The 14,565-nt window shown below is 37.5% G+C and overlaps 1 protein-coding gene across 2 annotated transcripts; it reads left to right on the forward strand.

Moving 5' to 3' along the window:
* The first annotated feature begins 1,210 nt into the window (after positions 1–1,210).
* On the forward strand, positions 1,211–13,818 carry LOC103710557 (pre-mRNA cleavage factor Im 25 kDa subunit 2). Of its 2 annotated transcripts, XM_026805999.2 has the most exons (8): positions 1,380–1,447; positions 4,958–5,033; positions 5,957–6,002; positions 10,315–10,408; positions 10,536–10,609; positions 12,464–12,550; positions 12,643–12,753; positions 13,417–13,818. In XM_026805999.2, the coding sequence occupies exons 2-8, from the start codon at positions 5,002–5,004 to the stop codon at positions 13,486–13,488; spliced, it is 516 nt and encodes a 171-aa protein (XP_026661800.1). In that variant the 5' UTR covers positions 1,380–1,447; positions 4,958–5,001; the 3' UTR covers positions 13,489–13,818. The 2 variants fall into 2 exon arrangements, with proteins under 2 accessions (XP_008794550.1, XP_026661800.1); XM_008796328.4 differs by lacking the exon at positions 4,958–5,033 and having other exon boundaries at positions 1,211–1,447.
* Positions 13,819–14,565: the final 747 nt, after the last annotated feature.

The following is a 14,565-nucleotide window of genomic DNA, read 5'->3' on the forward strand; positions in this document are numbered from 1 at the left end:
TTCCGAACTCCTTCGTCCATCTCCCTGCACAAAACTTGAAGTGATCGTTGCAGGATCTAGTGATGGATTCGCAAGAAGGAAGGAAAATCCTTCTTTCTTTCATGTGAAAAATATTGCCCTGATCTCTTTAATCAACTAGCTACTATTTGGATGTATCTTTTTGACCTCTTATTGGAATACCGGAAAAGAGATACCATCCTTCAAGTTGTTGCCAGGATGACACTACTTAACTATTTAACTTATTTAACTTATTTCAACCCATTGTAAATTAGATTATATTATCTATTTAATAAAAGAGTCGGATTCAGGAGTAAATTTTTGATCTATTTAATAAATAAGTTGGATTCGGATTGGCAGATTTTTGAACTATTATATATTTAACCTAACCCGTATTTGCTCTAATCGAACCCAATTGCCATCTCTAGCCCTAAAAGAGAAACAGAACATGGTGGCTTAATAACTGAAATGATACTTTGTTGAAATTGGATTATGTGAGCGATTGTGCCTTGGTGAACCTTGACGGAGCCTCCAGTGGCTCGTATTGACTTTGAAGTGAAGGGGAAGTTCCAGCAGCAGTTCACCTATGGACATGTACCAATTTATTGCTTTTCTTGGGGTCGGATTTATGCATATGGCCAAGGACTGTAAGTTTGGCAAGAAGGACGACGAACCGGTGGCCCAGAACAATCTTTCTACTTTAAAATGGAAATATCTTATAGCTTAGCAATAATAATGGTGTTCTCTTTTCCAAGTCCCAGTTTCTACCTTTTTTTTTTTTTTTTTTTTGGTGAAAAATAGGAGGGGAGGGGGAGGGACCAGCCCATCCGCGTAGCAGCTCCCACTAGACCTCCTTCCACCCGAAAATGTTCGATACAGGTCGCAGGTTTCGCGTGCCTTCTCCAATCCGTGGACTCACCACCACACGTGTGGGTACGCCATCCAAAGCGCCACCTTGACATCCGGACGTGGGGCATCCGGTTTTCTAATTTAATCGACGTTTGTATGTTTCGAACCTGGACAACTTGGGTGGAATTATCGCCCCCCTACCACTAGGCTACCATCTTGGTGACCTAGTTTCTACCTTTGGAACTCCTCGACCTAGTTTCTACCTTTGGAACTCCTCCCTTTTTACGATAAGAAACTAGAAAGGACTTAAACGTCATTAAGGAAAGCTGAAGGAGTAAAGTAATAATCTTACACGTGACTCCACGATTCCCATTTCCGCGAACGAGAGCTAAAAGCGCTGCCTTCGGACTTATTTTCCGGCGTTCCGTCCCTCGGTTGAGAGAGAGAGAGAGTGAGAGAGAGGGGCGAAGAAGGGGTGAAAGATGGGAGTCTTGCCGGTGGTGAACACATACCCGCTGTCGAGCTATACGTTCGGGACGAAGGAGCCGAAGATGGAGAAGGACACCTCCGTCGCCGATCGCCTCGCCCGTATGAAAGTCAAGTGGGCTCCTTTCCATTCCCTAAAACCCTAGATCGAAAGGACTCGGAAAAACCCTAACTTGATTTGGTTTTCCCCTTTCCTTCTGTTATTTCTTTCTAATTTGGAGAAGATGGGGCCATGAATGAATTCCTTTGCTCTTTTTTAGTGGATTCCAATAAGGATCGAAACTTTTGTGATTGGAGACAGAATCTAGAATCGAAATCGTTTTTTTATTCCTTCTTAAAATGTTAATAACGCGTTAGCCTATGATGTAGAATTTTCAGTGTGCAACATATGAAAACATAAAATATAGAAAGTCCGTAGTGTGTTTTTCGTTCTTATACATGTATTTGAACCTATGGATTAGTGTTGTCACGTAGTGAGAATCCGTTTTGGCCCATTATACGTGGCTTGAGGTGCGTGCGAAAAATTAGGTTCTCAGCGAAATTGCTAATTGAACCTTTTTGTTCATTCCATTATAGCTGTAATTTGAACGAAAAGGCGTTTCTTGAACTGCGATTGAGATTTATGAATTCTCTTGTTGTATTGATATGTCTACCTGAATATGTAATTCCTTAGCCATGATATTTGCAGATAACTTTTTTCTTTGGATAATCAAACCTGGATATTAAACTGCACCCTTATTGGAACCTGTGGTACTTTGATAGGCTTTTAAGTTATCCAAAAGCCTACAGAATAAAAAACCTGATGGGACTTGTTTTCGGTTGAGCTTGTTTTTCAGGTTTTATGAATTAAAAGAATTTTATGAATCACAAAAGTTATTACAAAACTGCATTCAGAAAGGCATGGTTGTGGTGTAAATTGACAATTTTCTAATAGTCTGAATCTCCAACATTTGATTAACATTCCTCCATATTATTTGTCGAGTTATGAATTTATCTTTGCCATTTTGACTCTTGGACTTTGTTTTTTGCTAGACTACAATTTCCAAGTAATCTAAAGGGGATTGATATTGCTAGAGATCTATTTCACTCTTCTCGAGCAACCATATTTATTCTTATGAAAATGGACTATTATAGCCCTCCAAAGCAAAAGGCTGATTTTTGTCTCTTTTAATTCTTAAATTACTCTTCCTTCCCACCCATCATCTCTCTCTCTCTCTCTCTCTCTCTCTCTCTCTCTCTTCTCTCTCTCTCTCTCTCTCTCTCTCTCTCTCTCTCTCTGTCTTAGCAGGACCATTGACCATAGCACCACTCTTACCCCTTTGGTGACCATTCCGATTGGCAATTGGCTGCTCCATGACACCCTCTCAATTCGCATTGTCTCCATGTTGCGGAGCTCACTCGTATGTAAAAGGCTATCTCCAACACCTTTGTCCTTTTGCCACGTTGCTGATTCTGGTGTGGTGGTGCCTCCTTCAGGCTTTCCTTGGAGGGGTCGGTGAAAAGAGTGGGGAAAGTGAGGGAGAAGGCTCACTATAGCCTTAGGGTAGTGGCGTCCCATGGTGGTGTCTTTCTCAGTGGTGTACCACATCTACTTGACCAAGAGCGTTCGGTCAGCAGTACTTTTCCATCCTCTCTCTCATGTCACTTGTTCTCTAAGCTTCTCTCTCTCTCTCTCTTGTGATGCACCTTACCAATTTATGTGTTATATACTTCTAACTTCAGCTACATCAAAAACTACTTCAGTTTGCTTGATTTGATATAAGAAGAGAAAGCCAAAAGATAAAGGAAAAGATGACCACTATTATTATGATTGGTTGGGGTTACCCTCCAAAGGGTTGTGCAAAGAGGACGGAGGACACAGGTGGTATGCTTTCATTCTAGGTGGTATAATTGGCATAGAGTAGCTTTCAGTAGCCTTGAATCAAAGCCATGCATCCTTGTCGAGGAGGTGGGAGATGTATAAGGAGTGGATAACATGGCAATGGCAACGGTAGAAGGACGACTCGAAGAAATGGTGCTTAGTGGTAGAGTAGTAGTTGCTATATGGCGAGAAGGTGGTTGAGTGAGAGCATTTGATAGTGCAAGAGGTCCATTGGGGGGGGATACCTTGGAAGGAGTTGGTGGTGCGGAAGGCAGGGGAGGAAATGGATGGGTAAAATGTTGGGCCTTGTAGAGGTGGATGATGGGGATGATGGGGATGATGGGCCAGAAATAAGGTACGACAGTGACAGTGAAAGCAGAGGTATTGGGTCGAGTTGTAGAGGTTGTTGGTAGGGAGCCATAATACTTGTTGACGATGATGGTGGGTCATTGAGTGGAAAGCCTTGAAGAGCTGGCCGAAAAGGAAGTGATGGAAGAGGTGGGGCTTTGGGAGGAAGGCCCATGATGTTTGGATGAACGAGATAACTACCAATGAGAGAGGTGATTGATTTCAAAGTGATGGATGGGGAAAGTAATGTAGTTTAATCATTTCTTTGGGAAAAAAAATATTATAGGTTTAGAAGAGTACCTATGAGCAAGGTTCGCCGTACCGGTACCGAACCCCGTACCGGTGCCGCACTAGTATAGGCGTACCGAGTGTCGGTACGGTACCGTACGCTCGGTACCGACCGTACCGACATTGGTGTACCGATACCGGTACCCATCGGTACGGGTACGGTACGCTCGGTACCGACTGGTACCGACCGGTACAGCGAACCTTGCCTATGAATCTTGTCTAGCTCTATATAATAGTCAGTTTATATAAAAATGAATTTTATTGCTCTTGATCGAGCAAAAGACCTGTAACAAAATCATTGCCCTTTCCACTAATTTTAAGAGGACAACGCCCGTTGATATTATTTTCCTAGCATCATAGGGTTTCATGGTGTCATATTTTTTTTTTGACTTTGTAGCATCCTTTCCTCACTCCAGTACTTAAAATTGCTCTCATTCTCCTCCCATGTTGTCATACAATAGCTTTACTTGTATCACTGTTATCCACTTGTATTGCTGTTGTGTACTGCTTGATTATTGTCTTATACAATGCTAAACTTATTATTAGCTATGCTTGGCCCTATGATCCTTAAATCCTGTAGTTTGTGGAGAAAAAAGGAAAAAAATCTCTCCAAGTTTTTCACTAGCTGGCCTTGTTAATCCTGCACTCATTCAAGTTAGAGTATATGGCTGTCTTGCTGAGATCTTTAACTGAAGAGGCCTAGAATTGCCTTATAATTGTAATGGATTTTGCTCTGCAGCTCAGTGGGCACTTAATCCTTTCTAGTATCTGAGTTTTGAGTGACTGTTGTTTGCTCTCTCTCTAAAGTTTTTTTTTAAAAAGAAAAATTATGAATTTCATATCTAAATGAAGTAAATGCATGTTTCTTGTCATCCCTTGCTTTTTGATTTCCAAAAATCCAAATTTAATGTGATGAAGAGGGGAAAAAGTTACATTGGCCTAAGGGCTTCCCATATTGGAATTGGAACCATATAGTAGCTGCTTATATTTGATGCCATCAAGTGTGTTTGCTCCTTCCTCCTTTACTTCGCTTTAACTTTATCTTATGATGATATGCATTATAGAATTTTGGTATAATCTTATGATGCTAGTATTAACTTTGCTTCTTTTTTTTTTTTTTAACCAAAGGTTTTAAATTGTGTGAGACGGGACCCTTCCCGGTTTTCCGTGGAATGGGATGCCTCATGTACCAACACCCTGGAAGGTGGATGTCTCATCCTATTTTGATCCATTTCCTAACTTGTCCTATCTCGACACTCATGATAGTGGGATGCCCTGCTATGCCACCGGCATTTAGAACCTTGTTTTTACCAGCCTTTCTTGAGTATTTTCAGACTTCCCAATTTTGTTTCCTCTTAATTTTCTAAATTTTTCTAGGCTTTTGTGTTTTTCTATGTTACAACCATAACAATATGTGTCGACCTGTCGTTTAGAACAGCATATGCTTGCATAAGATGCTGTTAGTCGTCTCATGTTGTAGGTTAATATTGACGCATTCTGTTAGTTGCCTAAGGTCTTAAGTTAACAATGACATCTTTTATATGCTTGTTCTTGTAGGATTATTGTGTAAAACATATTACATATTCTAGAGAGATGCCATGGCTAGATAATAGAGCTCATGACCTCATCATGTCGCTTTTATCTATTGATAAAAAATAACTTGTTGCTTATTTAGACAACAAAATTGGTGATTTTTCTTTTGGGGTTTGTTGAACCTAATAATTTGGAATTCAGAATTGAGCTCAAAGACTATAGGAGATTGAGAAGTTGAGACTTTCTAGAAGCTAGTTGTTTGCTTGCATCTAGTAATTGAAGATGACTAAGGCATAGAAATTTTATAGAACTCATGGACTTCTAATCAGAGTAGATTTTTTTAATAAAATAAAATTTTATGCTTTTGGAATAATTTAAATGCACAAAATATGGAAAAGTTTATTAATACATCATGAATTTTCTGGTCCAGATACCCCTTTACTGAAATTGGTTTCTTTTTTATTCACATAACCTTGCATAAGTTGATGTTCGCTGAAACCTCATATTGTTGACATGACAATTTGGATTTGAGAAGGCTCGAGAGTGCTGCTTCTATGCGGTTGACATTTGATTCCTCTTTGTTTTGGATGGCAGTTACATGAAAGAAGGTATGCGTACAAGTGTGGAAGCAATTTTGCTGGTAAATATCCTATATCTAGTTGAATTGTTGGTTAATACAATTTCCTTTTTTGACTATTATAATATCCTAGTTCTAGAAGGCATTCATTTGGTGTTGTCTTTTCTGTCAGCCATGTTAATCACTAGTTGAAATATCAAAGATGTAAGCTGGCTGCCTAGAAGATATGATATGTAAATTCAAAGAAAGACAAATATATTGATATAGATTTAGCAACTGTGATATGTTTGCAAAAACTGTTGCCCTCATCTAGTGGAGTATTGAGAAACAATTAAATGATATGAAGTTTGTTTTACATTGATATGCAACATCTCTATGAGATGAATTAACATGCTTAGATATTGAGAGATTTTTGTGTAACATGCTTAGTATTGTAAGAGAAACAATTCCATCGATGTTATCAACTTATCATGATTCTTTCACCTAGTAGGTGTAGGGCTTTGGATTTTTGTGGCAGTTTATTTCCAATTTTCTCCGAAAGAACTTTGCAAAGGACCACACTATTTCTTTTTTTGGTTGCTGAGTTGTTCCTAAGATCATTCCTTTTTTTTAAAATAACTGGAACTAAAAGAACCTTTCAATTTATTAGCAAAAAGGAGAACCTTTAATTTCTCCAAGGGTTGCAGGTAATTGTTGGAAGATGAAGGATACATTCTCTTTGGCTGTGTTTGGAACAATTTTATTAATGTGAAGCTGTTATTCTACAAACATAGCAAAGGTATCACCTGAAAATAAAGTCATAAACCACCACAGTTTTCATCAGGTGATTCCCAAATCAATTTCTTGTGACATCCATTTGTAGGTTTTTTGGTGTGATGAGAGGTAACTATGAATAATTCTGGAGGAAAAAAGAATATTGTTGCCTGAGCGAGAGAAAAACTTGTAGAAACTGTGGATTATAAATCTCATGAGTGTTGATAGTTAATTCAAAATGGTAATTGCTACTTAAGTATGAAGGAGTGGCTTGCATGCAAGTCAAGAGAGCTGCTTAAGAAATATTCTGGATATTTGAATTGGAAAGGTAAGAATTTCATTATGGTGTAGCTTACCTGTCCAGAGATGTGCTTTGCTTAAGCAAGTGCATGACTGGCCTGAAAAACTGTTGTTCATGTTGCATCTATTTTTAAACATTGTATAAAAATAAATACGAGGCATCATGCAAAACATAAACTGGTCTATTTTGTTACTGGACGTTAAATTTTATTTATGCTTAAAAACATTAAGGCAGCATTTTGTTGCAGATGCTTTTAGTGCCAAAGTAACTATCTGTAGTGATAAATGAATGATGCATAAGCTTCTATCCACAAGTGTGGATTGGTTATTTGTTCTTTGCTTTGTTTATAAATGGTTGAGCATAAGTAACTTCTTCTTCTTTTTCTTCTGGGAAGGAAAAAGGAGAGCCGAAGTCCACTATTTATTAAAGAATAAAAAGAATGCAACAAACTCCCATTGGGAGGTAGAAAGTAGCTCTACATTACACCTCCAATAGCTGAATAACCCTCTCAAAGCTTAGTAGGTTCTTAGAATTAAAGCAGTTCTTCCATTTGTTATACTAAGCTGAGAAGACTCTTCAAAATACGGGAAGATGATTCTTTGATGATTTCTGCTCAAGAAAATGCTGTTATTTCTCTTCCACATGTACCAACAGGTAGCCATAACCAGTTGATCCCAACCAAGTCTAATAGCTTTAGGCACTCTTCTTCTTTTCCACTCAGTCTACAATCAAAGGAGGGATGGAGCGGGACCTTGGACCCCAAGTTTGAGCTTAAACGATCTCCAAATCCTTGTAACATTGTAAAATCCTTGTAAAATACAACCACCTGGGACAACCCATCCTTTTCTTGCCATAATTTCTTATTTTTTTTAGCATGGATTTTGTTTTTGATTGTAGCACGGAGAAGATTTTAATCTTTTCTGGAGCAGCTGCTTTCCAATAAGAAACTCATTTAAGCTACTTACTATGTGCTTCAACCATTGCACAATGTCCGTTCGTCTCAGTAAGTTATTTCTTTTGACAAGTCATTAAGCCATTTTTAGCCATTGTTGCACCAAAGGATTCATGTCATAGCCATTGACCAACTAGAAACATGGGTTGAGTATCTGGCTCAACACTATCAAGAATTCCAAATCATGTCACTCTTTTTGGGTCCATTCTCGGTAATTACTCACATCATTTACCTACAAAGTTAAAATCTTGTCATTCTACATTTTCTGTTCTCCTATTAAGCAAAAAAAAAAAAGGAGCAATTATTGAGGCTATGGTGTTACATGAGTTTAGTAGGCTTGGATTTGACCTGTTTTTGACAAGTTTTGCACTTTGCACCCACCAGCAACCTGACCAATCTCAGAGATATGTATGATACTTTGCTTTAGAAATCTTCTGGTACATGTTCTGCAATTTCTTGGAATCAATATCTTGAGATCTAAATATAGAGGCAGTTTGAAACTAAACCGACTATCTTTGATTGATTGTGCTTTGATTTTAAAATGATTTTTTAATTTAATCTACTGTTAAATGTTCAGTATTCATCAACAACATTAACTAATAGGCTGTTAGCACCACTAACATGTGATATTTTGCAAATGTGACTGTTTGGGATGATTGGATAACCAGATTCATGAAATCCAACTGCTGCGATGATATGGATGGTTTGGATTTATATCTAATCTTCTTATATACAAAACTAATCATCCAACGATCATTAGGAACTTTCTAATGAATAAATGGTGTGGATTTGATAGCTTTATTTATTTTAATAGATGAAACTTATTACCCATTGGCTTAAAAAAATAAACCTATATAGATGGATGAAGGTGCTAGATTAGGCCATATCACCAATAACCAACAAAAAGAACTTATGATCCCATGGCTCTGAAAGCCTTATGGGTCAATGGATGGACTAGATCAATTTATCTAGTCCATCTAATTAAAATAACTTATGAAAGCCATGAGGATCAATCAATGGATCAGATTAAGTCATTTGGTTTATTTAACTAAAGTCACAACACAATGACTCTAAAATTTCTTACAGATTAATCAATGGACCAGATAAAGTCATTTGGTTTATTTAACTAAAGCCACTTATGATCTGATGGTTCTAAAAGCCTTGTAGATCAGTCAATGGACCAGATAAAATTGTTTGGTTCATTTAATTGGTCACTTTTGATCCAATACCTCTAAAAGCCCTGCACAATCGATCAATGGATCAAACTAAAGGTACTCAGTATGGTGGTTCTACGAGCCCTGTGGATTAATCAATGGACCAATTTATTTATCTGGTCTATTTATTGGATGAAACTTATCATCCTGCATTTATAGAAGGCTTTACTTATGATCCAATGGATTGTGTTGAATTAATAAGATGAATCTTATAATCTAAGGGCTATTAAAAAGAGCTTTTACAATATGATGTTTTAGAAGACATGTTTACAATCTTGTGGAAGAAACTTACAATCTCACAGCTGTATAAGCAACACTTAGAATCTAATGGCTCTTGTTGTGTTATGTCCCAAATTACCTATCTCAAGCAGGTTCTTATGGCTTTTAATGGTTAGAAAAACTATGAAATTGTTCTTCAAAGATGGGAAGAACCACTCATCTGAAGAGATTAAAAGAAGCTTTCTTGTAATTGGGTGGCAAGGAGAGTAGCAAACTATGAAATAACCGGCTGCCAAGTGGTTATCTATAAATCTTTTATAAATGTTCTCTTAGAGATATGAAAAGATTGTGTACTCTCATCCTCTCTTTTGACATCTTACCTCTACTCTTAAAGGTGAGACACCACCTGCTGAGCATGCCAGTATTTGTGGGATCACATATCTATTGCTTGGTTAACCTTAGGAACATATGGCTCACAAATAGCTTAAGGTGTGATGATCCCATAGATACTCATAAATCTTATGTATCTAGTATAATATTTTCCTGTTTCCTGACCTACGCCTGGATTTTTATTGCTTGCAGCGGGCTTGCTAGGAGTCCACCCTTTGTTGTCTTGCTTGCTTACCTTTTGCCATATCTTCTGCTCTTTAATAAATTCATTGTTTCTTGTTAAAAAAAGGCAAAAAGAAGGGGGCTGATTTGACTTGGTTAATTCCTCATAGCAGTTTCTGTTCCAATGTGTTTTTATTTAAATGACTGCCAGAATGGTTTCCTTGAGTGTGTTGTTATGAACTTGAAAGCTGCATGCTAGTTGCAATATCTCCTGGTTCTTGTGACAGATACGCCCCTAATGTTTTTTTTTCTTTTTTTTTCGATTTTTTTGGTAATGAGATATGATCCTAATGTTTAGGTTTAACAAATTGGCTTGATTTGCAGGTACAGGAGCACAATCATCCTCATATATTGTTACTGCAAATTGGAAATACATTTTGTAAACTCCCTGGTGGACGCCTGAAGCCTGGAGAGAATGGTGGGATGTTGTGTTTATACTGCAATTTGAACCACTTGAGCTTGCTTGAGTGCTACATGTAAGCTGTACCTATGTGAAGTTTTTCAATGAATTTGTGACGTTGGCTTCATATGACTGAAATTTGCAGAAATTGAGGGCTTGAAGCGAAAGCTGTCTAGTAAGCTTGCTGCTAACTCAGCATCCCATCAGCCAAATTGGCAGGTGCGCTTTTATTAAAATGTACCTTGATACATTTGACTTATTGGAATTAAAAAAGGAACGAGGTTTGCAGGTAACAACTGCTAGTGTATTAGTGTTTCAGCTAATTACTCCTTGTCCAGACTAAATTAGCTCATCCACCAGCCAGCTGACATCAGAGAGTACCTAGGAGTTAAAAACTGTGAGGCTTGAGTATGATTGTGTAATCATCCTGTAACTCTGCTAGTTTCCCTGCACCTTCATGCTAATGGTTACAGGCTTGTGCCGTACCATATTGTGTCACCTACAATCAAGGTTCGCTGTACCGGTCGGTACCGAGCGTACCGTACCCGTACCGATGGGTACCGGTATCGGTACACTAATGTCGGTACGGTCGGTACCGAGCGTACGGTACCGTACCGACACTCGGTACGCCTATACTAATGCGGCACCGGTACGGGGTTCGGTACCGGTACAGCGAACCTTGCCTACAATAGTATCCTGTGTTTTCCATCTGTTACTCTTCCTCCCTATGCTGAGATGCTTCTACTTTGCACCTGGAAACTGCAAGTTGTTTCTCCTTTCCCTACATCACTGCATGCCACTAAATCCTGCTGGGTGTGTCTTGCTAGGCAAAAGACATTTAATATATGCTCTGGTTGCCTTCCCTGATTGTCTCAAGAGTAGAAAAAACACTCTTGGTGGTAGAAGGGATGGAAGATGTGATGGAAACTACAATGGTGTGTGACAGTGTCTGCATTGGTGGCATTGGTAGCATTGCTGATGGTGATGGTGATGGTGGGATGGCAGCAATAATTGTTGTGGTGACAATGATGGCGGTGAAGATGCAAGTAGTGGTTCTGGTGATGATGGCAGTGGTGGTGATGGTGGTGTCTAACTGTAATGGTGTCATGCTGCTGGTGACGTCAGGAGTGATAAAGTCGGCAGTGGTGTATGGTCAGGGCAGTGTGGTAGCTCAGCAATTTCAAAATATGAAAAGAAAAAGTTTTGGAGAACAAATTTTCAACTATTAGTTAAGAATCTTAAGATGTTGAAAACTTATTTTATGAAAATAAAATTAGATATGCCAGACATACCCTAGTTTTTACGGTTTAAATGTCTTAAAAGTAATATCAACAATCATGTATGAGTAAATTGATTGTTTAAACCTCATCAGTGCATGTCTTTTTTTTTTTACCCAAAATCATGCTTCTTGCATGCCACATTTTTTGACCTTTATTAATATTGGGAAGAAATCGAAAAAAAAATCTTTGTTCTGCAATCTTATTCATGACCTGATCCTATCCAATCACCTCTACAATCTATAATATGAACCCGCTCTTCAGGACATTATGCTCAAGTGCTTCTGTTGGTTAATGCTTCTTGAAAGCAAATTCAGATTTTGGTGTCTTCATGTTATTGTAGACTTCTTTCCGGTGTTGAAAGTGAAAGGGTTGTGGGTCAGTTGCTCTGTAATTCAATGAATTGCTTGCAATGCTCTTTCTTGGTTGTTCATGTTAAGAGGGTTAGCTTTCTTCTCTTGCTGTTTTTATAAGTTGCCGGGCCTGTATTGTTCAGCTTTGTGTAGGGCTGATGTTGGCCTTAGTATTTTCTGCTTACAAAGGTCATATCTTTGAGAAGTTACCGTGTTTGAATTGGTGCAGTAGTGCTGCCTGCATTCCATCTCTTTGTATTGTCCCTTCTGAAGAAAAAAAATATGGTGGTTGCCTCCCAACCTTCTGTTATTTTTACAATTGAAAAAAATAGACACCATTTAGTTTGGTTGAGATGCCGTGTGGAGATATGTCATACAGTGCCTTAACTGAAGACCATTATGGATGGATATCTTAATTTGCAACAACTCTATGCCACTTGCAGGTTGGAGAGTGCGTTGCTGTCTGGTGGAGGCCGAACTTTGAAACAGTAATGTACCCATACTGTCCTCCCCACATCACCAAGCCAAAGGTAAACTTAATTTGGAGCTTAAAGGCCCTACATTGCTTTTAATACTTGTGGTTTACTATTCCTAAATCAGAATTTATTTTCCTTGTCTTCAGGAGTGTAAGAAGCTCTTCCTTGTTCACTTGTCTGAAAGGGAATATTTTGCTGTACCCAAAAACTTGAAATTGCTTGCTGTTCCATTGTTTGAGCTCTATGACAATGTTCAGGTATCATTCATCATCTTTCCTCCTCTAGCACAACCTACACTTGGTGAAATCTTTTCTTCTTTTGTAAGGCTTGCCTTTCTAAATGCCCATGAAGATATTAGTTGATTTCCTGATTTTACTTGGTTTAACCATGAACTTCTCTATGATGGGTGGCGGGGTTCTCTTTCTCCCTCCTAAAATGAATGCAGTTTCTTGCATCATTTTTACATTCAATCCGTGCAATCACTTAGCAAAATAGTCAACCTTGAATTAGATTGGTGGAAGGCCCAGCTTGCATGTCATGCACTTCAGTATTTGTCTATGTACTTTGGATTTTTAACCTCAGTTTTGGTTCATATAATAATAATTATATTAGTAGCCTTTGTTTTTATTTGTTCATCCTAAATCTAAAGCTGCATGATGTTTGGTCAGTTGGGAAGGTAGAACACACTTGCAATCATTATCCTATAATAATAATTATAGAACATCACTGCAATCATTATCATATAATTCTAAATTAATTTATTATATACATATATATATATATATATATATATATATATATATATATATATATATATATATATATATATATATATTCTCTTTTAGATGCCAGAACTTATCTTAAAATGTTCAAATCTCTGATATTATGCCTTCTAAAGTACTTTTCTAACATGGATGCAGAGATATGGGCCTGTTATTTCCACAATTCCACAACAATTGTCTAGGTTCCAGTTCAACATGGTTAATGCATGAAACTGGGGAGGGTAAAGAGGAAATTTTGCAAGGTTATTTGACAAAGATATCGAAGTTTGACTGTCAAGATGATGCAAATATCGGAGCTTCTCAAATAAATATAGTGTTTGGTTAGTATTGCATCTTACTTGTATGCACGTATAATTGCAGATTGATTTTTAGTTGGTTCACAACTCTTGTTTATCCTCCACGTTCCATGTGTTGGAAGGTTGGATTATTTAGCAAACAAAGATCACATTATGAATGCCTAAGAAGGCCTGTATTTGTGATGGTGTTTATAGGAATCATTAAGTGCAAATCACTGATCGCCTTATGATCAGTTCACTTATCCTTGGTAAGCTATAATGTTAATTTAGCTTCTGGTGTTGGATGGGAACTGGTTGGAGAAACTTTGGAAGTTGTATTGCAGGAGCTTCCATGTTCCTTCCTATATATATTATCCCTCAAAAGATCCACCCCTTGCCCGTTGCTTTTCTTCTTTTCATGTGCAGTCCATATCTACTTGCCATGGACGAAATACTCTCTGCTACAGGAAAAGGTAGATCAATAGGCAGTCATGACTGATTAGTTCTTGGTTTCTGGGAGAGACGAGAGAAGGGAATTGGCATGGATCTTTTAAGGGATGGTATAGGAAAATAAATTTGGTTTTCTTAAGAAACCACAAAGAGCCAGTCTCTGAGATGCGAAGCACGTCTGTAAAACTAATTAGCATGGTTTCCCAGCTTTTCAACTATTTATTTTTGCATAATAACACAGCTAGTATGGTCCATTTTTGTATCCTCTTGATGCATGAGTTAAAACTGTCTCAAAGATATGACTATTATTTTCTGAACTTTTTTAGGGGTATAAGTCTAGATCAGTAATATGAATTTAGATGATCCATTATTATAACAGAGTATAATAAAATATAATATATATTAATACATAAATATATGATATAGTATAATATTAATGTAATATAATATCATATTGTTATAATATAGTAATATAATATTGTATAGTTAACATAATAATTTAATATAATATTAAATTATTTAAGATAATATATATAATGTAATATAATATTATATTTATAGT

This window comes from Phoenix dactylifera, chromosome 2, assembly GCF_009389715.1.
Source record: "Phoenix dactylifera cultivar Barhee BC4 chromosome 2, palm_55x_up_171113_PBpolish2nd_filt_p, whole genome shotgun sequence".
Taxonomy (NCBI): Eukaryota; Viridiplantae; Streptophyta; class Magnoliopsida; order Arecales; family Arecaceae; genus Phoenix; species Phoenix dactylifera.